Source organism: Emys orbicularis, chromosome 17 (genome assembly GCF_028017835.1).
Source record: "Emys orbicularis isolate rEmyOrb1 chromosome 17, rEmyOrb1.hap1, whole genome shotgun sequence".
NCBI lineage: Eukaryota > Metazoa > Chordata > Testudines > Emydidae > Emys > Emys orbicularis.
This window is the reverse complement of record NC_088699.1, coordinates 19,307,961-19,335,556: the sequence shown is the minus strand read 5'-3', so window position 1 is coordinate 19,335,556 and position 27,596 is coordinate 19,307,961. Positions and strand designations below refer to the sequence as shown.

Below are 27,596 nucleotides of genomic sequence, written 5' to 3'. Positions count from 1 at the left end.
CAAAATAAAAATTGACTGTATCGAGACTTTTTCTGTGGCACATTTGACTTCCAGAAAGAAGTACTCAGTCCTATATTAGCTCAACAATAATGGAGTGAATAAGTGGTTGAATGTGTGTTACTGCCAAAAGACTGATGGTGAATAAAGTACAAAACATGGAGATGTTGGGGGAAAGACCATCTGAAACACAGAAGGTATTCAGGGGCCTCTAAAAGGATTGAGAAAAATATTATATTCTGAAGGCAGCAGGCAGACAACAGCTGCCTTAAGTTTTAGACAGAAGTGGATTGAAAAAGCAGATCCACTATAATTTTCAGAGACAAATCTCTGCAGTTTATCCAATCCACTATTTAAATTTCAGTACACAGCCCTCTATATACAGTAATAACCTAAATTCCATTTAGTGTTCATTTGAGCAGTCAGGATAAAGTCATTTCTTATTATCTCCCCACTGTGTAAAAAACAGCTTGAAGGTAGGAAGTCAGCAAGCATTTTCACCAAAAAGTAATTATTGTAAGTGACATTTTTACTGCTGGCATGCCATAAGGCGAACTGTGCATTTGGAAGGACAAGTTGCTGAAACAAAATGACAGGGTACTCTGTGACATTCCGACAATAACCCAAACATTATTTAACTGGCGGTTGGTTTGATGCACCACTTTTCATAATGTCCATAGCTCAGGCTTCAGGTCCATACCAAACTAGTCATATTCAAGTTACTTATAAATGAATATCAGAACAACAACATAGGGCACGTAGCAGTGGGAGGATACAATACTCTAGTTATTTCTTCTATGGCAAATTATTATAGAAGAGGAAGACAGATAAATATCAACAAAGGATTCTCTCACTACCTCCCAGAAGAGCATTTGATATCCGAGAGCCTGTTTTTACCCACAGGTGAGTTGATGGGCAACAAACAGATTTGGACAGGTTGCCCAAGATCACAGTGGCTCATACTGAGACTGGATTAGCTCCTAGTTTTTCCTGTCTAATTATTGGTTTGTATAATCTCTCCATTTTAAAGATTAAAAACCAGAGTAAGTTGGGCCTACTCTCACTGATGTATCTTTAGGGCCTTGTCCATTTCCAAGTGAAGTCAACTGCAAGATTCCCACTGAGTTATGCATTCAGTTTTCTGGCATCTGAAAATTTCATGCAGAATTTGGTCTCCATTTTTCTACATTGTGATTTTAACTTCTGCATAGGAATTTATGTCTTCACAGGCTCTTCCAAAACAGTAATGAGCTTTTTGTGCACCAGTGGTGAAATGAAACACAAGTTTGATCTACATGAGTAATAAATCAGCTAAGCATTTGTGGCACAATACTACAGTAAAGCCCTCTTATGACTAATTAATAGTACTGATCTATGAACATTGAATATTTTCTCAGAGGTAGTGTTTTAATGGATTTGTTTTCAATGAGTGAACCTTGCCTATTTGCACATTAATATGGCTTATGAAAATAAGCCACCTCTCCAGAGCCTAAATGTGTGAGAGAGACACATACAATAATGTAAAGCAAGTATGTGTATAAATTCATGGTAGTGAATGCCAGCTATTGTTAAGATTATAGATTTCCCTGGATGATTGTTGTGTGGCGGTGGTAGTGTTTACTGCAAATGTTATAACTGAAAAAAACTCTTATGTCTGAAACTTTCCAGGCTTGGTCTTGCCTCAGAGGTGAATTTTTGTGGGTGACAGAAAAAATCTGAAAAAAATCCCTTCAGCCATATTTGTGTGGTTTTAAAAGGAAAAAAAAATCAATTTAATTCCTTTAACCAATAATTCAAAAATTACTTAATGAAAACAAAAAAGCCTAGGCTCCTCATGTGGGTGCTACTTCATCTTCTTTACATTCTGGGAACAAAAATGAAAAACAAAGGCCCCTGCCCTGCAAATACTCATGCTCATGAATGTGTCTAAGGTTACACATGTGCAGAAATGTTTGCAGAATTAGGGCCAAAGGTTGTGACCACTTGAATAAAATTACTTCTGAGCATCGGCAAGGGATTATACGATCTCGCCACAATTTTATGCTGCATTTTCCACGATTTTATGCTCGTTCCACACTTACATTTATATGTTTTCAGCTACGGTCACCTGAAAACCAGAAATATGTAGCAAAACTAGATGGAGTTCAGAAAAGAGCAACCAAAATGGCAGTTGAAGAGCCTGACATAGGGTGGGCTTTTAATGGGAGTTGGGCATCTAACTTGATTACATACTTTTGAAAATTCAACCCATAGTGCCCAATATTAGTACAAATTAAGTCCCTGCAGAACTCCCTTTGACATTATGTTTGCTAGTAGTGGTGCAGTTCCCAGTGAGTTAGCAGTGGTACAGGCCCTACTGTAGATCAGGTGCAGGCAGTTTTAAATATAGTATTTCAAGAGCAGAGAAGAAAGTGTCACTTCCTTGGTCTCTATCATACCATCTCTATCTATATGTAGTCCCAAACTGCCTCCATGTCTAGTTGGCGGCTGGTTTCAAGCGGAGTGCCCCAAGGGTCGGTCCTGGGGCCGGTTTTGTTTAATATCTTTATTAATGATCTGGAGGATGGTGTGGACTGCACTCTCAGCAAGTTTGCAGATGACACTAAACTGGGAGGCGTGGTAGATACACTAGAGGGTAGGGATCGGATACAGAGGGACCTAGACAAATTAGAGGATTGGGCCAAAAAACACCTGATGAGGTTCAACAAGGACAAGTGCAGAGTCCTGCACTTAGGACGGAAGAATCCCATGCAAAGCTACAGACTAGGGACCGAATGGCTGGGTAGCAGTTCTGCAGAAAAGGACCTAGGGGTCACAGTGGACGAGAAGCTGGATATGAGTCAACAGTGTGCGCTTGTTGCCAAGAAGGCTAACGGCATTTTGGGCTGTATAAGTAGGGGCATTGCCAGCAGATCGAGGAACGTGATCGTTCCCCTTTATTCAACATTGGTGAGGCCTCATCTGGAATACTGTGTCCAGTTTTGGGCCCCACACTACAAGAAGGATGTGGAAAAATTGGAAAGAGTCCAGCGGAGGGCAACAAAAATGATTAGGGGTCTGGAGCACATGACTTATGAGGAGAGGCTGAGGGAACTGGGATTGTTTAGTCTCCAGAAGAGAAGAATGAGGGGGGATTGGATAGCTGCTTTCAACTACCTGAGGGGGGGTTGCAAAGAGGATGGAGCTCGGCTGTTCTCAGTGGTGGCAGATGACAGAACAAGGAGCAATGGTCTCAAGTTGCAGTGGGGGAGGTCTAGGTTGGATATTAGGAAAAACTTTTTCACTAGGAGGGTGGTGAAGCACTGGAATGGGTTACCTAGGGAGGTGGTGGAGTCTCCTTCTTTGGAGGTTTTTAAGGCCCGGCTTGACAAAGCCCTGGCTGGGATGATTTAGTTGGGAATTGGTCCTGCTTTGAGCAGGGGGTTGGACTAGATGACCTCCTGAGGTCCCTTCCAACCCTGATATTCTATGATTCTATGAATTTATAATGTGATAGGATAGCAAAGATGTCAGTTAGGCCAGTGCTCAGTCTAAACGAATATTTTTATCATTGTCTAGCACTGGTACTGGCAAACAGTGAGAAAAGTTCAAGTTTATGTCTAGACTGCCCCACAGTTCAGACTACACAGCGTGCAGAAAGGTGCTCCACTGTTACTCCCCGTGTGAATGCTGTGGGTGCAAACTAAAAGGTGCCTAAGTTTGTATTAATGTAGTCCTGTTTAAAGAGGACTAGGTTAATGTGAACTAGGTACCTTTTAGTTCACGCTTGCAGGATCCACAGGAGGGAGTTGGTGTGCACTGCTATTCACTTACAGATAGCTTATCTAACTGGCTAAAGAATGCTTTGTCCACCCTATGACTTTAAATCAAATTTATAACCAGCCAGAAACATACTTGGCTCCAAACATGATTTGTGTCCACACACAGCATGGATAATATTTTGTTAGCAACTACAGCAGTTAACAGTGTTTTATCCTTACCAGAGGCCTAGGCTGACACATGGTTGCCTTCTTGTGTAACTGGTTCTTCAATGTATTTTGCTGTGGTGGCTATTCCTGTGCTACTTTGGCTAGTCTTCTGTTTCTCAAGACCTCTGTGAGTGTGTCTTCTAGGCAATCTATGCACTATGGTGTAGCTGCCCAGGTGTTCCCTGATGTGCTGATACAAAGAGTTATGCAGCACAGTAAGAATTAATATGCAAACATGGCTGTGAGGGAAGAGATACTGCACTATTGACATAAACCAAAACATATAATATGTAACAAGTTAAGAGGACTGGGCCTCTAATTGGGTACAAAGTTACACTTGTAGTTGCAGAGTTGAGGGGTCCTAAAGAGAATACACCTCTACCCCGATGTAACGCGACCCAATAGAACATGAATTCGGATATAACGCGGTAAAGCAGTGTTCGGGGGGGGGGGGGGGGGCCTGCGCACTCCAGTAGATCAAAGCAAGTTCAATATAACACCGTTTCACCTATAACACGGTAAGGTTTTTTGGCTCCCGAGGACAGCGTTATATCGAGGTAGAGGTGTATCTGTAATCACCAATGATGGGCACTGTGAACATCAAGGATGTAGAGAATTACAGTATTTAAGCTTGTACTAATAAGGGTATAACTAGAGGTAATGGGACAAAATTAAGAAAAGAGAAATTTAGGGTACCAGGAAAACCTTCTTGGCAGTGCTATTAGCCTGTGGAATTAGCTGGCACTTTAAAAAAAAAAAAAAAAAAGATTGGACAAAACTCCAAAAGATATGGTTTAAGGAACACTCCTGAACTGGTCCAGGGATGGACTAGATGATCATTACATTAATGCACTTTTTGAAAAACCGGGAAGAAAACTGAGGGTTTGTGTTAGCATATAGACAATCACAGTTTCTAGAACCACAGCTGAGATAATTTTAGAAGATTATTTTTAAGTTAATTATATAAATTAAAATTCCATTTAACACTCGCATCCTGGCAGGTTTTTAAGACACCATTGTACACCACCAAACACTTTTTAAAAACCTGATTTTTCTGTGTTACCATAGCTCACTACTTCTTCAGAAATCCATATTGATTTAAGAATACAGTAACTGTTAGAAATTATCTTCAGTAACCTTATTACTAAAGCAGCTTGTGTGTAGGAACAGTTTTATTAATGAGTTCCTGAAGATTAAACAAATATCTGTCATAAAAACATCCTACCAAGATGCCAAAAACAAAACTTGTGTTTAAATTGCCTTATTGTAAGCAAAGATTAATCATTATATGACAATAATTTTTCACCGATTCAATGCTTCTAAGAGGTCCTAACTTAGTTATTATTGTAACATCTTTGCTGATGCTCCAGCCGATGACCAGGTGGTTAGACTAGAACTCAACATGTTATCACCATCATATCCGTTTGGTCCTCTCTCCACCTCAAGCTTCTTAACAAACTTAGATAGAGTATGCAGGTGCTTCTATGAATGTGTTCAGTATCTTAACCTCGTTTGCCCCTGGATATACAGCTTAAACCAGGTGCAACAGCATCCATATGTCCAGTGTACATCCTGTTCTGTATTGAAGAATATTCCCCCCTCACTAAACAATGTGGACATTCATTTGCTAGGGGCAAGATACTTGAGGGGCTAATATCTGGATTCTTTTTCTCATAAGAAAGGCCAACCCATCACCAGTCATATATGTTGGTATAGCAGATTGCTCTTCATCTTAACAGAAAACGGCTGAATGGACTGTCCCTGCGTGTTACTGTACTAAATGCAAAACCGTTCTGGAGGAGTACTGGCTAAAGTACTGAAAGAAAATGCCATTTACATTATACGCAACAATATTATAAAAGCTATTAAGGTACATTATTTTACACATCCTCATAATCTCTCCATACTGCTTTACTTAATTTGTGATAAAATTGTTGAGAAAGGGTACTTAATGTAGGACAGTCAGTAAAAGTAATTTATCATCTTCCCGCTTCGGTGCTCACGTTATCAGTGAACTCATTTTCTGCATTCATCATGCAATCAGCCTATTATTTGCATATTAATCAGGCAGTGGACCATGAAAGAGCTGCATCCCAGCCAAATGCTGCACTATCTCAGGAGGAACACTCAGTAATTATCATACATCAGTGTTATGATGTGGTAATTGATTATAACATCTTTCTGTTGCCTCTGGGGAGTCCCACTGCTAACCCAGCTTCAGGCATTCTGTGCAGATTTTCTCTCTGAAAATTAGAGAAACCATTGCTGTCCTTTTACTAGATTTTTTTTTACCTTTACAATATGCAGTTTTAGAGCATTTCCAAGTTACCTTTAAAACAAACCAAAAACAAAAAACCTTCACAAGAAAAAATAACTGTCTCAAAACAGGAGATTAAAAACACAATTGTGTTCATTCCTGCTCATCCTCTCTCTCTCTCTCTCAAGGTCTTATGGATTTTTAGGTGCTGATCTTGCTTACGTAATACCAGTAAACAAAATAAAATGTTGCAACTTCAATAGATTGTAATTGTAAAGTTCGTACAAAGACAGTTTAGCTGCTTTATTTAGGTACCAAATAACAGGCTAATTTTGGTCCTCTTGTAAAGGACAAATGAAACATCTGCCAGTACCAACTTACTCTATTTTTAGGATACAAGTTCCAAAAGAGAAAAGGAGAGAAACAAATGTAAAACAAAACTGAAGTTACACTGAGACTAAACTAATTACTTGTTCATCTGTGTGAAGATATGGAGAGTGGGAAGGGGGCAGTTTCCATCACCTTTACACATCCCAATATTTCCTTAGAAAGCAAAGGTGTAAAAGAGGGTGCTGGGGTGGAAGAAGTATCTGAGAGGTGGATCTGATGAAGTTTTTTAGGAGAAGGAAGCAGCTAGGGTATGTTTTATAATGTTAGGATAGGGGAAGGAGAAGTGGAAGGAACAAATTGCAAAGATAAATTTTGTTTAAAAAGGAGTATTTTTATCATTGACCCAGTGTCTGATGGGAGATGTGCAGAGTACTGATGTCCAAAGGAATGTTGCTGGTGGTCTGCATCTCTCAGGCTCATGCCTTTAAAATGCTTCAAATGGTGCTTATGTTATTCTGGATGTAGAATACACTTCTTGAAGAGGGACACAGGGTTTCAAATACTGTTTTTTTAAGAAACAAATTTCCTTAAATGTATTATTAGTACCATCTTTGATCATTAAAACTGTAAGAATTTTAAATATCAAGTTCACTTTATTGATATTCTTTGTTTAATTTTTTGCATTTCACTCAGCTTGGACAATGAAAATAGACCAGTCAGTTTCAGTTTTCTTTATACTTGATTTCTAATCTATTTAACTTTCTGGCTCCCACACAGTAACATTGTATTTCAACATTTGCTCTGTAGGGGAACGATGACCTAGAAGGAAAACTGTTTCCATCAGAATTAAAATAATCATAGGAACAATCTTCTGGATGATTATTTACAAATTTTAGAAAAAATCTCAAATATCTATCAAATTAGATTCGACACATACACCTTTCCTTTTCTTCCTCTCCACTGAAACAAAAGGGACAGCCACAAGGTAACTTGGAGGATACTTAATTTTCCAGTAATTTTCAGTTTTCTCTTCTTGGAAATGATCTTACATATTTATCAACCAACACACAGCTCCTTATAATCTAAACATGATTTAATTACTTGTCAGAGGTATAATCTGTTACTTTCCAGCACAGAATGTTTACTTCATGTTAAGACTAGTTCCTGGGAAACATACCTGCTTTAAAGCTGTATCCTCATTATGGATTGGAAGCAATGACCTGTACATTTGGAGCATACACTTTTTATTCAGTAACTCAGGAAGGAAACAGTCCATTATCTGTTTTATGCAGCCAAAACAAGGTAATTCTCATCCACCTCAACAACATTTTACTAAATTGCCAAGCAACCTAAAGTTGTAGTTTGCCTGTATACATGACCATAGCCAAAGGGGATGAAATAGATTAATACCCTCTTTCCCCTTGATAAGCACTCTTACGTGACCAATCCCAGAAGCCAAACCCTTGTAGCTTCCTATGAAGAGACATGTGCCTCACTTCCCTCCAAGCAACCAAAAACCCAACATGACTCCTCGCCAGCAGACAAACCCTCCCAAATGCCTGACCCCTAGTGATAAGTACCTTTCCTGACCTCTTTTGCAGCTGCCAAGCCCTCCAGACTCCCTCTCAATACAGAGGAAGGTGCCTGACCCTTCTTCTCAGCTGCCAAACCATCCAGAGCCCTATCTCCTCCCCCCCCCCCCCCCCGCCACCCCACAAGCTGTCAGACCTTCCGGCACCACAACACAAATGCTAAGGCATCCTTTATGTCAATGCTGCTTGCTGATTTAGGGTCAGTTACTCTTACATTCTGGTTTTCAAAACATGAGATCATTCTTTCATACCCAGCTCCTCCTGGAGCTAGCAGCTGGCTGTAGAATCCACAGACTGTTTGTAATGAGGGAGGGTCAGAGGATCCAGGCTCTCTTATGACAGGGGGAAGATCCCCTCCAAAAAAAGGGATGAATGGGGGAAAATATTGATGAATGATTAAGTATATAAAGAAATTGAGAGAAATTAGTGTCTGAAGTCTATCATATTTAACAGACCAGATCTTCACTCTGAACTAAGCTTGGAAAGAATATGCACCATGGAGGTCACATGGTTTGGTTGATCTTAAAATACATTTGATCTAATGAATTATAGCAAACTATTCCAGAAGCAAAGATTTCATCAACAATTTTGGACTATTGCAATCCCTTAAATAAGGAACTGTAAGCACTACGCTGATCTAGAAAAATCTCAGTGCACTGACATTGTGCTAATTGGTACTTTTCCATAACTGCTTGACAAAAATAGCAGTGGTTACAGTACAACTAATTAAACTTTTCATCTTCAAGCTTTATACATATTCATTAATTACAAGAAGCATCCTGTAAAGTAGGTATTATCTCAATTTTTACAAATGGAGAAACTGAGGCAGAGAGCCTATATGACTTGCCCAAGTTTACTAAGGGAATCAGTGACAGAGAAAAGTACTAGAATGCCTGAGTTCCTGGCTCGCAGTCTTGTGCTCAGACCATAGGACAGTGGATTTATGGAATCCACACAGCCTGACCAAAAAAAGAAAAAAAACATAGGTTGCACTGGATTGTGTGCAGAACTTCTAAAAATGAATATATAGACCCATATTAACTATTTAAAATAAATTAAGATCAGCTTCAGGGTATTGCATGAGTTCCCTTTCCTCCACGTAAATAGGGAAAGAGTGTTGTCACCTAGTTACTACATTACATCTACAATGAATCTTTCCTTATAATGTTGGTGCTCATAATTACAGATTTTAGAATGCCAAACACACTTTTATACCTGTAAGGTAGGGACCACAATGAGGAGGGAATTGTGTTGCGGAAGTTTTGATCATTGTTTACCTAGTGCATGTGGACCCAAAATAAAAATGAGTGGGAAAGGGCTTTAACAGGAGAAATTCTAGGATAATGTGCATAAAAAAAAAGATTAACATTTGTATGATAAAGGCATCTCCTATGCTAAAGGGTCTATGAAAAAGAATAGCAGTAGAGTTTCAATAAAATCAATTATTTACTAAGCATCAATAATACACACACAGTACTACTGATACACAAAACAGATTGTGATAAAAGAACAGTTCTAGAAAAGAAACGTGAAACTAATGTTCTAGCAATGCTGTCCCTGTTATACTAAGAGTCAACTTTAATACCGACTTTGCACTGCATTTTAAGGTCCCAATAAAGTGCATTGGACAGTGATTCTCCTTGCTGTATTGATACTAGAAAAGTTACCAGGAAGGTTTTCACGGTCCAAATTATCAAGGAAATAGCACAGAATTTAATCATACACATAAGATAGACAGACTATAGCAGCTGCCCTTGTGAGGTGCCAGTTGATATCCTACTGCTTGAAATCAACACAGACCGGGGCCAATTACTTTAGAGCTGCAACCTCAGTATGCACAAGTGATGTGGAAACTTAACCAATTCGCCTATTAAAATTACATTTTAGAGTTAGCACAAGGGGCTTGATTCTGTTGAATTATCCATACAGCTTTAAGTAACTAACTAAAAAATTCTATTCTGATCTGGCTCACACTGATAATAATGGCAGTAATATTTTTATTAGCCTCTTTAACCAAAGTTTAAAATAAGTAATTGAATTTAACCTACTTATGTAAGGAATTCCATTAGTCTCATGATTCTTAGATCAAGAGATCGCCCTTTCTTCTCCATCTTACTGGCCATAAAGTCATATTCATCAGAACCATTTCAAACCATGAGCAACTTTGTTAACTGAGAATGCATTCTCACAGAACCCAGTATCTCTTGCTACAAGGAGTTATTCGCCTGTTTCACAGATGATAAAATCCAAATCTGAGATGGTCTCAGGAGCAGAGGAACCAATGTCCATGTATATTAGCACATGGTTCGAATGATCAAAGTTCTCAATAGATTGGTCTGAGCTAACTACTGGAACACCTCCTATAACAGTTGTGCTCCTCTGGAACTACAAAGCCATGCACAATAAAGGTAAGAATCATGAGAAATGGAGATAGAGCTTTTTTCATGACCAACTTGAGGCTATCAAACTCCTTTCCTCAAGAGATCGGAATCTCACTGCATCCAGAACAAAAGAGTAACACTCATATCTTTGCCTTGGTTTTCCCACAACAGTAATTAAAACAAGACCGAAAACAATATCTAACAACTCTGTTGCTGTGTAATAGGGAGATTGACCCAATCCACAATTAACTACCTGTTAGCTTCTGTTATTGAAAGATAACACTGTGATGAGCATGGTATGAATAGAGATAGACAGATCAGATATCTGGCTTTCCTGTCATTCTGCAATTCATGTACTACTATCACATCTGGAGTAAACTTTATACTTGTCTTCGGATTTTTCCATACTTCTTTCCCAAGGGATGATAAAGATTAATCATCCCTTGTTGTTACACATTTTTTTATTTTGAAAAGAAAGGTTTTATGTAATATTTCAGTAGATCTAAATACAATAAATCTTTGGTTTTTAAATCACTAGGTGATGTGCAATTATCTCAAGCAAGATTTTGATTTAAAAAACAAGCTTTAATTAGAGCTCCCCATTTTATGCAGCTATAATCCTTTCTTCAATTCCCATGAGCATTTCTACTGCTAAGCAGCATGAAGTTAGGAATGATGGATGATACTCAGAAAGGAAGACAAACAAAAGGGAAATTCAAAATCCCCTGAGATCACCCGCAGCTGTACTGACAAACGAAGATTTCCACATTAGGTCAAAAGAAGACCCTAACAGAAACACATATCAAAAAGACATGCAAGTCTTTAATGTAGTATATGGATACTATATGACCTTCACAAAGGATAAATACAGAAGTGAATTAAAAATTCAACGTTCTTGGGAATATCAAGGCAATCAACAGAATTGGTACATAATACCAAGGTATCTTTTTTTGGTAAAGTTTTACAGACACTCAGTAAAGAAGGTAACTCAAAAAATCCAAATAAAACCAATACAGGAGCTATAGTGTTCAAAACACTCAATCATATACACATGTCCTAATATATATTGCAACTCTCTAATTGGGGGGAGGGATAGCTCAGTGGTTTGAGCATTGGCCTGCTAAACCCAGGGTTGTGAGTTCAATCCTTGAGGGGGTCACTTGGGGATCGGGGGCAAAATCAGTACTTGGTCCTGCTAGTGAAGGCAGTGGGCTGGACTCAATGACCTTTCAAGGTCCCTTCCAGTTCTAGGAGATGGGATATCTCCATTATTCTCAATTCTAATCTAGCTTTGACCATCAAAAATGCAACTAAATAAGGGCCAAATTCACTGAAAAAAAGAAAAAGAAACAGGCTGATGCAGTTGGGTGACATTAATTCAGAATTTTTTTCCATATGATTTGGTCCATGTTGTTGACAAATACCTCATTAAAAAGACAGATTTACCCAAAGGCAGAAAGATACATGAAGAAAATGTAAGAAAGAACATACTGATTTTCTTTTCCACCACTGGAAGTATAGATACCATTAGTGTGTAAAACTTATTCAGTAGAACTTGCGCAAGGATCTTCTGATTACTAGCCTGATGCTTAAAACTCACAGACACAGAATACAGAAGAGTATCAGATTATAGTCTGGTATCAGAGGCTATTCTTGCAAATACTTAAATGTATTAAAGGTTTGGACCCTTTTTTGTTTATTTATGATATAAGATCATAAATCTATATGGTTGTGTATCATACAGAGAAGTCCTGAATGTTTAAAAAAAGTTACATTCTCCTTGATTTTTACTTTAGATATGTCTTTCTCTTCACTGGTTTTGCTGGAAAACTCCTTGAAGGACAGTCAAATTGGAGTTGAAGCATTTACAGCCCTCAAGTATAGGGGTGGGATGTTGAATCTTTCACAAACACAGCTTTTCTACCAACTGTTTGCCAGGCATTTGAATAAAAATATAGGTGGCAACAAAAACTATCAGACTATCCTTCCCCTCTCAACTGATCATGCTTCAATCTCCTGTGATTTCATAAGCCTATTAGTTCTACCAAGTATAAAAGGGAAAACAAGAAATGAACTTCTAATTCTAAAAATAAACAATTTTATTCGTGTATTTATTTTTAATCATAAAAAGAAAGAAATGGACACAATCCCATTTCCCCCCTCATTTGCAGGTCACCTTTAAGGCAAAAATAAGGGGTGGTAATCAATAATATGCTCCATTCAGCTAATAAAAACTTAGCACATTGCAAAATATTAGCTCAAGGGCAGTAACTGACAGACTAGGTGGAGATGTGTAGCAGTGGAGCAGAACCTCACACTAACTCATCTAAACTTCCTGAAGGAAATAACTGTTAGCTACTAGCTAGCCTCCTGGGAACCCATACGCTGATCAGATTGCAATACTGTAGGTCAGTATTTCAACCCTTTCTTAATTACTGTTAGGGACCAGAAAAATGATTAATAAAAATATAGCCTTTTCCCCCTTCCCTCCCATTTGAAACCTTACTAGTTTTAAATGATCTGTTAGAAAATATCATAAATAATACATTTATGTTTTCTTAATTATTTATATATATATTTAAATTAGAATAGTGACCGACTGGTGTTGGATGAATGCTACAGAAAAGTAGCTATTGCATACTTTCATGAGCAGCAGTGTAAAAATGCCTCAGGAAATTTACATGTTCTTTAAATGCTTGTAGGTAAGTAACAATAGCTCTGTGATTGCAAAGACTGTTTCTAATTTTATTCATGAAGATTTTATTTTCATGGTTGGTTTTAATGCTGACATTTTGCCTTTATTCATTCCATTTTCATCTAACTCCTGGGGAAAATTTAGAGAATTTCTCAATATGAGAAATAAATAAGTTTAGAACCACCATTGAGGGTGAAAAAAAATATGCCAACAAATAAGGCAGTTGGGGTATGTAGATCATATTACAAATGAAACGCTTCTGTTTTACAGCCTAATACATCTCACTGTAAGAGTCTCATAGTAAGGGAAATGGTGGAAACCCCATTATTTAGGACATTTAACCTGAACTGGACAAATTATTAGAAAAAGGTACTGTGTTACAATTGCAAGGAGATGGGCAAGATGACCTAACAGTGCTTCCTTTCCATTCTGAACTGCTGCAATTCTCGCATTTATAGTACCTGATCATCTTGCAACCACAGAACACAAGTATTTCTCTAGCCTGGAATACAGTATAAATGGCTTACATCAGTTAACTGTATCACTGGTTAAATAGTGTGCGTGGGTAGAGTTTGGTATCTAACAGCAGGAAAACAGCTGCTTTATACTTGGGCTCCCTACTGTAATGGTCATCCTCCGAAACATCTTTAAGCAATTCACTTGCATTTTTCACAAATCTCTGTTGTGTTTTAGTGAAGGGGTGGGAGGGTGAGCTGCATATTTAGCAATCTTCCTCAACTTTAAATTAGAAAAGCTGGTTTAGAACCACAACTGAGGGTGAAAAAAAATATAACAACAAATAAGGCAATTGAGGTATGTAGATCATATTACAAATGACTAGATGACCACAATGGTCCCTTCTGACCTTAAAATCTATGAGTCTATGAGTCTATGAAATGCTTCTGTTTTACAGCCACTGTCACATGTCAAATTGTTAAACAATGGTAAAAAATAATACAGAGCAAATGATCTCAGATCATAGTCTTTCAGTCTAATGTATCCTGTTAAACGCTCACATTTTCAAGATCTGCCATAGCAACACAGAGGGGATGAGGAATTAACTGTTAATAAAAACCCTGAAGGTGCTCCTGCATGCTATAACAACAAAACACAAGAATCCTTTGGGCATCAAGACAGCAGCAATAGAATAAAATGTAGTGAATTACTGTACAGCAAAGCATTTGAAGCCAGTTGATTACCTGAGCTTGCACATCCCTGCTGTAGGGAATCCTGCAGTGATGTCACTGAGTGGAGGACTAAAGAAGAGAGAACAGTAAAATCAGGGAACAATAAAGGAGACTCCCAATCCACCAAACCAGGCAATAACTCCAATTCTAAACAGATTTAACAATTAGTCAAATGTTGATCTCAGTTACAACCAAATGAGAGCAAAATCTGTCTTGGTATTGCTAAAAACAACAACTAGATATTTGGTACTTCTAAACAGCGTAATAAAAACAATGGTAAATTACAACCACTCTTTAAAACTTAATTCTTTTATCTGGTTACAGGAATCAAAATTCTTCAGAGAACTTTAGAAATATCCTCCCCAACAAGTAATTCCTATTAAAATGTGACTGAATTTAACTTTCACATTTTTCTAGCTCTTTATCCAAAGTTGCTTGATTTATATGCTTTTATGCATAAACACCGCTATTTTAATTGTTAACTCATCATCTCCTGCTTAGGAATTAAGCGGAAACTAATCCTTCTGCGTAAAATCCCGGTGAGTCCCTTAACAACAGGTTGTGAAGTCGAGATGGGCAATTCTACTTATACAAATGGCAGAGCTAATTTAAGAAAAAACTCTCCCTTACTGCAATTTAAAAATAATTCCTCTCCTTCAATGCAAACAACATAGTGGAATTTTAATTACCTTGTCCTTGTTGCTGCCCTTGTGCAGGCAGGACACACTGTCCCAGTTCCCCATTCAACCAGAGCTGCATACGAATAAATGGTTCTCGGCCTTTTTGCGTCAATTTACTCCATGGCTTTGGCCTGGAGAGCATGTCACTGACACTCCCTTGGGATAGGCCCAACACCTGAAATGAAGCAACCAAGAATGGCATATTAGCATATTTAATTTAGGGGTGGGTAACTTTTGTGATATACTTACCACTGGCATATTGCTCATGTCATGTGTATATTAATCATTAACCAGAAAGCACAGGGGTAGCTTTAATTACATATGCATATTTTATAAGTAAATGGAAATGTTTTTGTGTGTGTAAATGTTGAGTTCAGGAAGGAGTAGGCATTTTTCCTGCAAGAGCAAACACCTACAAGAGCACAGGGAGCTGCATAATACACTGTATGATGTAATGTCATCAGTTCTAACTGGAGAATCACAGAGACCTGGTCCTAGCAGGTAAATAAAAACAGGAAACCATTTTAATGTATTTTGTTTTAAAATAAACATACTTGAAACTTTCAGATTTACCCATCAATTGTGCTAATCATTTAAATCTTTAACAGCTTCGTTTTGTACACGTTAGCTCATCTTTAACAATGAATTGCAACTGTACACAATAGTTTGAGAGAGGAAGTGAATACTGTCATACTGTAGCCAATTAAAACTACAGGAGGAATGTAGATAGGCAGAATGTAATTAGCTGACCTGGAATTCAGCCAGGACACTTGAGTTTAACATCCATTGTTTTATGAAAGCTCCATAGAATATCTAATGACCCCAAGTGGTCAAGATCTTAGTTTTATGTCTTATTTGAAACATGGTACTTGTAGTAGCATAATGTATGTAGTATCCTGCTGGGACATTGATTCAGTACCGAATCAGAGGGAATAATGCCACCTACTGAATCACCAACACCACTTCCTGTAGCTTTAGATGCTCCTTGGTGTCTTCCATCTAAGTAATGACTCTGCTTAGCTATGAGATCTGAGACCATCAGAACTCGGAGTGTTGTAGCTTCAAAATGCCACATTCTACAATATGTATATGTATCACCAAGGGCTCACTTAAAAAAAAAAAAAAAAAAAAGATATTAATGCTAACTGGGAGGCTGGACACTTAGGGGCTGAGCAATGACTATATAAAGAATTCTTAACTAAAAACGTAAGACTGAAGAGCAGAGAGTGTTCCAAATCCCCTTATATTATTTTTAAATATTAAACAAGAAATTTCAGGTTTCCGGAGTCCCTTACCCTTCATCTACAAAAATCTGTTAGATTTACTGATCTGTGGCAAGGATATTACTCAAATATTCCATGAGTTCACTTTAGCACAGTGGTCCCCAAACTTTTCAGGGTCACCCCCCCTTATCCCGTCCACACACCCCTACTTCTCCCAGGAGCCAGAGCCGCAGCTCTCGCGGGGGGAGAAGGGGGCGAGATTGGGGCTGCAGCTGGGGGTGGGGATCTGGGACCGGGACCGGAGCTGCGGCCAGGGGCCAAGGTTGGGCCGTGGCCATGGGCTGAGGCTGGTGCTGTAGCCATGGGCCAAGGCTGGGGCCGGGAGCCGGGACTGCAGCTGGGAACAGAGCGCAGCTGGGTGGCGCGCCCTCTCCTCCCCTTCCCCTGAACTTTCCTCCGTGCCCCCCTAGGGGGTGTGTGGCCCACAGTTTGGGGACCACTGCTTTAGTGGATATTAAATATCGTGTCTCGATATATGTTCAAACTTAAAATGAATGTAGCTGAGGAGTGACACAGATATTGCAACCACATGCAATATTGTTGGGGTCCATTTGTTTTAAATGAATGGTTTATATATGACTGTGTTCTACTTCATGGGACAGGGCTACCACAGCTCCTCCGGAGTTAAAAACAGAGAGTGATGATTATGCAAATCAGCCAGATTGTCATTTTCCCCTCCCCCACACCCCAAGAGGTAAGTAAAGTCCTCCTGGGGAAGCTTGCACATAATAGCTCAAACTAGATTCCCCAGAGACCAACAGACAAAAAGAAGGACTTTTTGATAAATAGCCTGAATTTAAACTGATTCAGGGCCTTCTTTCTGATCCAGCAAATGGACAGGACCTTCTGTCTAGGTGTGGGGGGGCAATCCTTGTGGAAGGATTAGAAGGAATAGACCTACTAAGCCCTCATAAGACTGATGGGTGACCTCTGGTTAGCGTATGGGAACTTTTACTGTTTTAGTAGGTTTTTTTCTGTATTGTTTGCATCGTAAGAATAAATATGCTTGACTATAAAGAGCTGTGTAGTAACTTGTAACTACAGGCAATTATACTGTTCATAACCTTTACAGAGAAAGGAAAGTGGAGATCCTGGCCTGTTTAGGTAGCCTGGCTTGCTGAGACTATTACAGCGTAGTAAAGGAACTGTGCAGCCTTGGTCTCTGCCCAAGAGGTGATGATTGGGAGCCAGAAACCGTTAAGTGGGTGCTCTTGGTGGACCACAGAGAGGGAATACACATGCAGTTGCCCTGAACTGTGAAAAGAAGAAATTAGCTTCGTGTTCTTACTGTAAGCTATTGAAGAAGCTTTTTGTATAGAAGTTAGAAGCAGAAAATCTGTGAAATTTAATAAGACATGACTCATACCTTTCACTTGTAAAAATATTTTGTAACTACTGAATGAAAAAGAAATGTTGAGCCTTTATGTGGCAGATTCACATCCTTCTACATAAGAATATAGCGCTACATGTTGAAAGTGTTAGTGTAATGAAAAATCAGTTCTTTACCTTTTCCCCAAAGATCCTTTGGCAGATGCCATTCTTTGCTAGCTTTTCTTTGACCTGACGAGTTAGCTCTATTGTATCCACTTCCTGGTACATGTAAATCTCATACTGCTCAGGTGTCAATGGAGGAACTGAGGGTTTGGATGGCTTTGATATAGGTACAATAGGAGAGGAAGGAAGGGGGCTATTTTGTGGTGTCTCACTGCGGCTTGCCCCAGTCATGCTCAATTCAGAGCTCTGGGAATATGGAGATTCAGCATTTGGCCACTCCTTCCAGTATTCTGAAGAGGATGGTCCTTGGAGTTGGCTACGATCTGACCTTGTCTGGTTGCTGACCTTTTCTTTTCCACTGCTGGCTTCCTCGACCTTTGTATCTTCAGAAAGAGTGGTATTTCTTCTGTCATGCTGAACAGTGTTCCACCAATGGTCCTTCCAAACACCACCACGTCCCAATTCATTTTTAACATGCCTCAGCACACCCTGTGCAGAATCAGTTATTCCATGAAGCTCTAAAACTGGTGTTTCCTGGTGCTCCTTTTTTAGCCCAGAGAGGTTCTGCAATGCAGATATATTAGAATCCATGACAGTTGAATGTTTCTTCAGCGACAAGGCCAATGGAGAATAACTGGAAACTGAAGACATTGCAGGTGTAGATATTAGTTTTGGGGACAAGATGGAAATGTCTGCTTGAGACAAAGGTGTTGTTTTTAAGGCAGGTTCAAGGGCAGCCTGCTGTGCTTCCATTTCACGTCGGGCTTGTTGCAGAATGGATCGAATGGCCTCATCAGAATTGCCACTGCTAGATGCAGAAGGTGGCTGAGCCGGCTCAGCTGTGAAAACAAACCAAAGATGAACTGTAACACTTTTTATATAATATACACATTCAGTGCCACTGTAAATTTTTCCTAACAAACCTGTGAGGGAACAGATGGTCTGCAGTACATTTCTACACACACACACACACACACACACACACACACACACACACACACACACACACACACACACACACACACACACACACACACACACACACACACACACACACACTTTATATATATATATATATAATCTGATTTTCTCTAATCAAAGACGACCATTTTCAAAGTTAGGCCCTGGAAAATATTTGCAGCCACACACGCACACCCAGACACCCAAACTCCATATGTATAACTGATTTGCAAATATATAGCTTTGAAAAACTGGCCCTCTCCTCTCCTCCCACCCCCGCAAATGTATACTTCCCCAAAAGTGACATTAACATTTCATGGTCCCAGCTACATTTACTTAAGCATTTGGTTCTCTGTCTCCCCCAAATGAATCATGCACAAACAAAATCCGGTCACCCGGCTGCACTGCTAGTGTCCTGTTACAACAAAAATAATCTGATAGGGTTAATCCTTCTACTGCCCAAAACAGAATTGGAAATTTAAAAACTCAAGGACTTTTACAAAGAACTTAATTCTTTTCTTTCCCTGACTATTCAGCTCTCTCTCTCTCTCTTTTTCCAAACCACTGAATGAAACGTTGCTAAAAAGAACACAATTATTCAACAGTTTTCAAAAATAAGTGTGATGTCCAGCCATAGTGGTCTGCATTGCCAAGCAGAAGCTCTAGGAAGAACTCTTGATCTCTACCCTGTATGGAGCCCATGGGCATCAAAGAAGAGACAAAGAGTCCAACTGAAGGGTTTTAGTGGTGAATTAGTGCTGATATGGCCTTCCTAAGCCAATGTATGAAGCAGCAGAGGTTGCAATTCCAGAGGAGAGTCCAAACGTACACTTCTCCAGGGTCAAGAGATTTGGTAAGGTGGTCCTGCATTTGGATTTACAGCAGTCTCCACTGAAACCTCAGTTGAAGAAGAATTCCAAGGCTTAAAAATCCCATTATGGAGGTTGGGCAATGTGATGCACCTGATGTGACTGAGGGAGCTGTGCACTTCAAGAAGTGGCCACAAATGAAAATAAATAGGATTAATATAATTATGCTGATTATCCTATAATAATATTGTGTGTCATCTGTGCATGTTTTCATTCTGCCACCCTCTGTCCCTTCTCCTTCATGCCCACAAAGTAAATCAGAAATAAGGACAAGGGAAAAAAGTCAGCGGGGATGCCTCTTCTGCTTTATCTAACTATTTTTCTCATAGGCTTAATTAATTAGTGTCTGCAAAGCACTTTGAGATCCTCATATAAAGTGTGTTGTAAAAGAATATAGTAATTAATCTGTTTTAAATTACTGTATCTATTCAACATTTAGACATCTAATATCTTATTTTGTTTACTAAAACCATCTTTCCATTACTCCTGCAGATATTTTTTTGCCATGTGATTTGTTTTAATTTGGAAGCTGAATATCCAAAGTAATAAACCAACATTTATTTCTAAAAATGAAATTTAATGCAAAGCACTTTCTAGTGCCAACCATGGTGGGTCTTTTGATGTTCGGTCAGATTTGAGGAAAAGAAGGACAGGAGCTGTGAGGCCAGTATTGCCCCTCCTACAAGTAAGTTGGTAGAAATGGCTCTGCCATTCCAGCATGCTGGCCAGAAGACGTGGATCAGTGCAACGGAGGAAGTATGCGATGCAATGTAAAGGGTGTCACAATTTACTTCCCCCCGGAGCAAGGCAAGAGCAGGAGAGGAATTGTGACTTTATCTAAAGATTCCATCTAGCACTAAGGATATAAAGTAAAACTCAATATATGTTATATACATGAACCCCTCCTCACTCCAAAGAAACAGCTCTGCAAAAATATGTTCAAGATTTTAAGAACATAATTAACCGACCAGAAAGCTCATGATAATTGTTTTAATTAAATTCTGAAGTAAAAGGAACAAGAGATAAAGTGAGCCTGTACCTGTTTTCTGTACTTGCAGCTCCCTTTTGGCTTGTTCTAGAATGGATTTGATGGCTTCATCAGAGCCAGTCTCTGTGGTTCGGATTCTTGTGGTGATGTTACCTGAAGAGAAGAAGGAAACTAATGACGTTAAGCAATCTTTTTAACAAACACTGAGTGTAACACCTGCAATTCATTCTGAGAACAGTTTGCAGAGGTGTTTGTAAGCACTCATTAGGAGGATTTTAAGATTTATTGACCTTCTCCAGTACTGGAAACTCCATTCTTTTAAAGACATTTTCTCTGCTTGAAAATACACGGTATATTACCATTCAGCAGAAGCTACAGGATAACTTTAATATATAAACAGTAGAAGAATCAGTAGGTCATGTACTCAGTGTCAAGTACTACACAAATTGTACTATCCAGCAGGAATTAAAAAAAATCTTTAGCTGCCCCAAAGAAGGGAATAGACTAAAAATGTGATGGCATGAACCACTTATAAAATATCACATTAGCTGGTTTGACCCTGTATGGTATCTGAGTACACTGTACATTTTATTCCAGACTGGAATCTAAAATAGAGAACATTGGATATAAGAAAGCAATATTTATTCTAGTTTATTTTACCTCTCCAGGATGTCAAAACAATAGGAGAAATACATTTTAAAGTCTTGATAACCCTTAAGATATTCCCCAACAACATGAGGCTTATTTCTTGTTTTTAAAGCAAAGAAAGAAAGATAGAAAATTCCTAATGATTTTGAAGATTACTTCAGTTTAGTGCATTTTTCATCATGTAGTAATGCTCTATAAATGATCTACATATATCACTAATAGGGGCCATATAATTTTCTACCAGAAACGAAACAACTCTTTTAGGGTGGGTTTTCATTTATTTTTTGTTTTACCATCTTGCTAAAAGCAAAATTCTGTCACTGGTCTGAAACAAGGCAAAAAAGTTTATACTTAAATAGCAACTCCTACTTCCTCAATTAGTAGTTTACTGATCTGATCTTCAATGATACCTTTGTCCAGGCTTTTTCATATATTATGCTAAGATAAGTTCTACACCATTTTAACAGCAACTTGTAGTGTATTTGTCAACATGTACTCAAAATCCTAGGAGAAGGATACCCATAGTGTAGATGGAATACTTTTTACCTATTTGTGAAGGAATTACTTAATACTGGGTAACTTTCTTGCTTGGAAGCCACAAGGAAGACAGCCAAACAGTATCTCAAAGGTTTTCATTATTTGTAATGCCATTTCTATCACTTATCTCTTTTTATACACATACATATTTGGATGGTGTATGGAGGAAGTATCCAAAACATGACAAGTTAGTATGGTAGTGGTGGAATTAGAAAAAGTAAAGTGTTCTTCTAACCCATGGTTTGTTTTATACTTACTGTTTTTCTATCAGATTCCAGGCCAGAATCAAACTGCACAGTTTTAAGGAAACACACAGCTAGAGCACACTCCATTTTCTAGATATTAACTGCAAAGAAAAACACCTGCCTGTGACGTACCTTCAGACCCATTTCTTCGTTTCGGTACTTCCTGAAATAGTCTGTTCAGGTTCTGGCCTGGATTCTCTGTTGAAAAACAAGTTTGGTAAGAATAAAACAATCAGGGGATGATTGTGCTGACATCATGGGCTGTGTGACATGAAAAGATAGCTGCCTATCACTAAATACAAGAGTTCAAGCTTCTCTTAAACCCTTTGAGGCTTTGTCTGAGCATTAGAGGAGCAGGCTACTTTGGCAGAAGTGAGGCTGACTGATTTGTTAATAAAAATTACATCTATATACAGAAAAGAGGTTAGATAGATATAAAGAAATGTCTAAAAACGGGTAGATAAACCTCCCAAGTATAATCATCAAAAGGAAGAACAAATTATAAGTGTAATGACGTTCATTTTCATTTAAACAACATTTATGGAAATGCTACCCGTTCTTTCAACTATTTCTAGGTTTTTAACAGCTTTCTTTTCATTTTCTTAAATGCAAGCTTCAGTGTTTATTTAAAATTAATCACACGGAAGTGAAAGTGAATGTTATTTATATAGAAAATCTTAAGAAGTAAGCAAAGCCGCTTTAAAATGTGGGTTAATAATTTTTTTTGTTAAACTAATGATCTTATGCATCACCCATATAATTTTTCCAAGACACACAGGAAAAATTGCCACCAGAGTTATTAGGGGCACAATAAACACCCGTTCTCTGCAAACAATCCCTACTATAATTTTGGAGGTACATGTGGTGGCTGACGTTCTTGAGAGCTACTTTTCACTCAATGTTTCATTCCGATATAGGGCTATTCTCAATTAAGGACAGGCTTTAATACACCAGCTCTTCACTCTTTCCAACAAAAAATCAATCCAGTCCAGAGTATAAGGAAAATCTCTGCTTCTCAATGTCAAACACACTATACTGTATAACTGCTGGAAAACAATGTAGTCAGAAAATTAGATTTAGAAAAGTTATGTTTTGTAGAGCATACGTTCCTGCACCGTAGCTCTGTAAAAGAGTAAGGTGAAAAACAATTCTGTTGCATAAATGGCCTAGCAGGAGAAAAATTTTCACTGGTTTGCATATTCATAGCCCACGAGACCAAAGTTTAAATCAGTTAGTAAACAGAACTTACCTCTTTGTCTACCCTGGATGCTGCGTAGCGCCAGGATGTTCTGCTCATCTGAGAGGAACTGCTTCATCTTGTGAAATGGCTCCTTGCCTCTCACAGTCAGTTTATTCCATGGCTTTGGCCGGGCTAGTATCTCACTCACAGACCCTTGTGACAGTCCCAAGACATAATGTCCAAATATCCGCTGTCCAATATTGTGCTTGATCAATTGCTCTTTCACCTGACGTGCAATTTCTGCTGTGTCTATCTCCTCGCCTTCAGAGATGCTCCCAGCGCTTTCTGACTGGCTGGGAGATGGGGCCATGCCATTAACATCCGGACTTTGTTGTAATGGACTTTGGGAAGATATGGAGTTTGTGCTGTAAGGACCTGTTGAAAAAATCATGCTTGTGCTTCCTGCTTCCTGCATTGCCTTGGAGTAGAAGGACTGCATTAGCTGTCGCTGGAGGAGAGAGTTTAGTGCAAATTTTCCTGTGGAGGCCAGGGGTAAGCTGGGGCTTGCCAAGGATGAGCTGAAAAAGTCTTGACTTAAACCCGTTGGTGAGAACTGGTGTGTACCATTAGTATTGGAAGCCTGCTCCCCTGTGTTGCGGAGCAACTGAGAAGAAGGGGAGGCCGGCAAGGTTGCAGGACGCTGACTCTCAGGCTGGTCTTTCCCTTTTCTCCTGGCTGACCCTACAAGGAAGGTCAAACATAATGCATTATGGGGGATTAAAAAGGGAAAAACCAAGATAAAATGCAAAGTTTGCCCCACAAAAGGGAAAAAGTGCAGTTTTTACAAGGGCCAATGAGTTGGTGGTTTGTTTTTTTTATTAATTTAAATTTTAATATGCCAAACAAGGCCCCCAAAACAAACAACATGCATTTCATGTTTGCACCTTTCTTGTATGTTGCAGCCTGGAGAATCCCCCTTACAAACTCTAAAACTAAAACAATTACATGAAGTGCAGTTATACAATTAAAATAAAGTCAATTACAAACAGCAAGTTTCTTTAGTGTCTCTTATTCAAGACATTACTCAATGGATTTGGCTGAACCTAATGCAGCAAACATTTACATTTTGGAACAAATCAATTTAATTAAAGAAATCACGTTTAAGTGGATGCAACAAGATTGCTCAGTTAAAGTCATATACATTTCAGAACATAGGAAACCCCAGTGCCAATGACAACTTTTAACTCTTTACCAGCAGCAAAAACCATAAGCATTAAAGTATCTGGAAATTCCATGATGCCACCATTTAAAAATTTTGCACAGAAAATGTAAAATACCCACATCAGGAAAGCTAATAAAGACATAGCTATTTCAGTATTTGTTTTTTAAACTGATCTGCTCATGAAAATATCTAAGTATATTAGATAGGAAGATTATTGTATTCTACATGCAAACACTTGGCTTCACATTTGTGTGTGTGTTGGGGGGGAGGGGACAGAGCTTTTTGCGCCACTGCTGAATTGGTTACCGAAACTGAAACCAGCCTTGAATGCTACCATTTGGTACATCCTGCAATGCCTCTCTTTTCTAACCTTCAGAGCAGCTCTCAGATCTCCAAGTCTTATTCTATTATCCAGCCTATACAATAGCAAAATCAAACATTATTCAAGGTCCTTGTTGTCCATTAATCTTTCTGTCACACACTAGCTTGGGCTCTCATCTCACATTCACTCTCCTTTTCCCCCCAGATAGTAAACAAAGTATCACAGCAGAAAATCACATCAACCTACCGCTCAGGTCACTATTAGTGATACGCAGTGTGGCGTTCTCAGACTGCAACGAGCGATTTTTCTCCAGCAGCAACACCTCCAGTGGTTTGGATGCATCCTAAAGACAGTCAAAACATGAGGTTTGCTTCCAGGTTAGCCATGAAGGTATTAAACAATTTAAGGAGGTCATTCAGCTATTGTGAAAGAATTCAGAAGAAGGAAGAAAGCACTTGCCTTTGTGATGACTGAGGCTGTAGAATTCATCATGCATATATTTATGTGAACGTTCAGATTCCTAAACACGCTACTCAACAGCTATGCTGCTTAATTTTCAATGTAAATCACTAATCAACTCGGTGTTACTTTTTTTTTTTTTTTTTTTTTTTAAGTGTTCTGTTAATCATTTTGTTAATCCTACCTACTTTTTTATTTGTTTTTAAATTGTGCTGGGATAGTTTCCAATGAACAACTAAAAAGCTGTTTTAATCTGACTGAAGTATTAGTTAAGATTATATTTCTTCTTCCTGGACCACTCCACTACATAGGCATTATAGACTTCCTTGAAATGCTGTGTGTTTCAGTGCAAACAGACCGTATGATCATAAATTAAATCAGTCACAGAAATTGGCCATTTACCTTCCACTAAATATCTAACCCTTGATCATCAAAAAGCACATTAAAAAGTAATCCTTTTTACGCCTGGTATATTGATATTCAGTTTGGATTTCAGAAGCAGGAATCCAATTCATAACCTTTGATCTTAAGGGAGATTAATGTTCTAGATATTAGAAGTTTCTACTCCTTTCTCAGTGCTCAAAGGGTTGCTTGTTTTCTTTTGTGAATGGTATATTCAAGGCTTTTCAATATTTAAAAACTGCTAAACAAAGGTTTTCAGCCTATTATTAGTTTAATAAATATCCAAGTTTCAGTTTAATTGTGTGTCAATGCAGCATCTTAAAAAGACTCAGTTTTATAATATTCAGGTTATTCACTCAAACACCACCTCTAATGTCATTCTTTGTCCTTGACCACTTGAAGGAAATGTAATTAACAGGCAAAAAATGTTCAATTCAGCTTTTATAGAAGAGGCTTGAGAAGCCAATGATCAACTTGTGTACCACAATATTTTATGGACACTTAAGAGCCTGTAGTTTACAGATCAACAGGAAATTGTTCGTGCTTGCCCTAGATAACACAAAAATAATATTCACTAACTGAACTGGAGAAAGGATTAAGAAAACAAAAGTAGATTCAGTACCTGTGCACCAGAGCCCTCAGAGGGTGCAAATTCCATGGACTTCAGTATACTGTAAAGGGTGAAAAATGAGTTATTTTCTATTTCTTCCTTTCATAACAGTTCCACTAATGAGCATTAACATTATAATTTCCTACTCTCCAGGAACACCATAAGTGATAACTTTAACAACTTTCCTTGCAGTAATATAATCTGATAATGAATACAGAAAAATTATTCCAACTAGTTATTGGATAAGAAAATTTTCTCAAGTGTCATCTAATTCATTCTATATACAATCCCACCAGGCCAGTTTAGAGCATAAATTTAAAGGTTAATAAGGATATAACATTTTAAGCTGTCAGAAACAATATAAATTTATGTGTGAAGCTTGAAGGGAATGAGAAAGTTATAACAAAGCTACAAAACAGAGGATATCACCATAACAGTTATAATACTGTATATAAAATACACCAGCTTGCATATAAAAAATATGCACAAATTATTTTTCTGACCAATGCACTACAGCCTAAAAGGCAGTTCTTCATTTTAATAACCTTCCATTCTACAGCATGGGGAAGACATACTGTTCAAAAGATACATGAAAGAGCCAAACATAACTTATAGAGCACTTTTTATGTATAAAGCATATTAGAATATTTAATCTTCAGAAGAGCTGTGAGGTAGTTCAGAATAAGCACTATCATTTTATAGAAGGGGAATCTAAGTCACAGAAAGGTTAAGGCCAATATTTTAAGATGTGTACACTGATTCTGGGTGCCACGTTAACAGAACCAGAGTCTGGAAATCAAAAATCAGGCTATAGGTGTCTAAAGTTGGGGACCCAGAGTCAGAGGCGCCCAAAATTAGTGGTCACTTTTGAAAATGTTGGTTTTAGTGACTTATGCAACTCCAGAGGGTCCTCCTCTACCGCCTCGAGTTATAGGAGTGTTTGCACCTCCTGCATTAGAAGTTGCTCGTGAGAAGGGTCCCGGAAGAGGGACGGGAAAGGTGAGTGGGAAGGCGGGAGGGAACAGAATATCCCAATTCTACCATGCTCAAGACCCATTGGTCTGAGGTGATGTGTGTCCAGGCACGGTAGAAATGGGATAGACGATTCACAAAGGGAGGGGAAGGATCTGGGATCTGAACCGGTGCGTCGCCCCCGGGCGCACCTTCAAAAGTTTGGCTTGGAGGCTGAGGGCTGCTTCGCTGAGCCTTGGCCCTGGTTAGAGGAGAACTGAGAGGATCTCCATCTATTACTCCTGCCCCACTTCCTGCTATAGTCCGGCCTAGGAGGAG

At 38.6% G+C, this 27,596-nt stretch overlaps 1 protein-coding gene across 1 annotated transcript in view; it reads right to left on the bottom strand.

Moving 5' to 3' along the window:
* The window catches only part of CUX1 (cut like homeobox 1), a 321,902-nt gene that overhangs the window by 22,941 nt on the left and 271,365 nt on the right, over positions 1 to 27,596 (bottom strand). Inside the window, exons 13-20 of the mRNA XM_065418515.1 lie at positions 26,319 to 26,367; positions 25,082 to 25,178; positions 23,361 to 24,032; positions 22,244 to 22,309; positions 20,733 to 20,834; positions 17,877 to 18,703; positions 15,097 to 15,262; positions 14,420 to 14,476 (exon numbers count right to left, since the gene is read on the bottom strand). Coding sequence (XP_065274587.1) covers positions 14,420 to 14,476; positions 15,097 to 15,262; positions 17,877 to 18,703; positions 20,733 to 20,834; positions 22,244 to 22,309; positions 23,361 to 24,032; positions 25,082 to 25,178; positions 26,319 to 26,367 — 2,036 coding nt within the window. The remainder of the gene's footprint in view (positions 1 to 14,419; positions 14,477 to 15,096; positions 15,263 to 17,876; positions 18,704 to 20,732; positions 20,835 to 22,243; positions 22,310 to 23,360; positions 24,033 to 25,081; positions 25,179 to 26,318; positions 26,368 to 27,596) is intronic.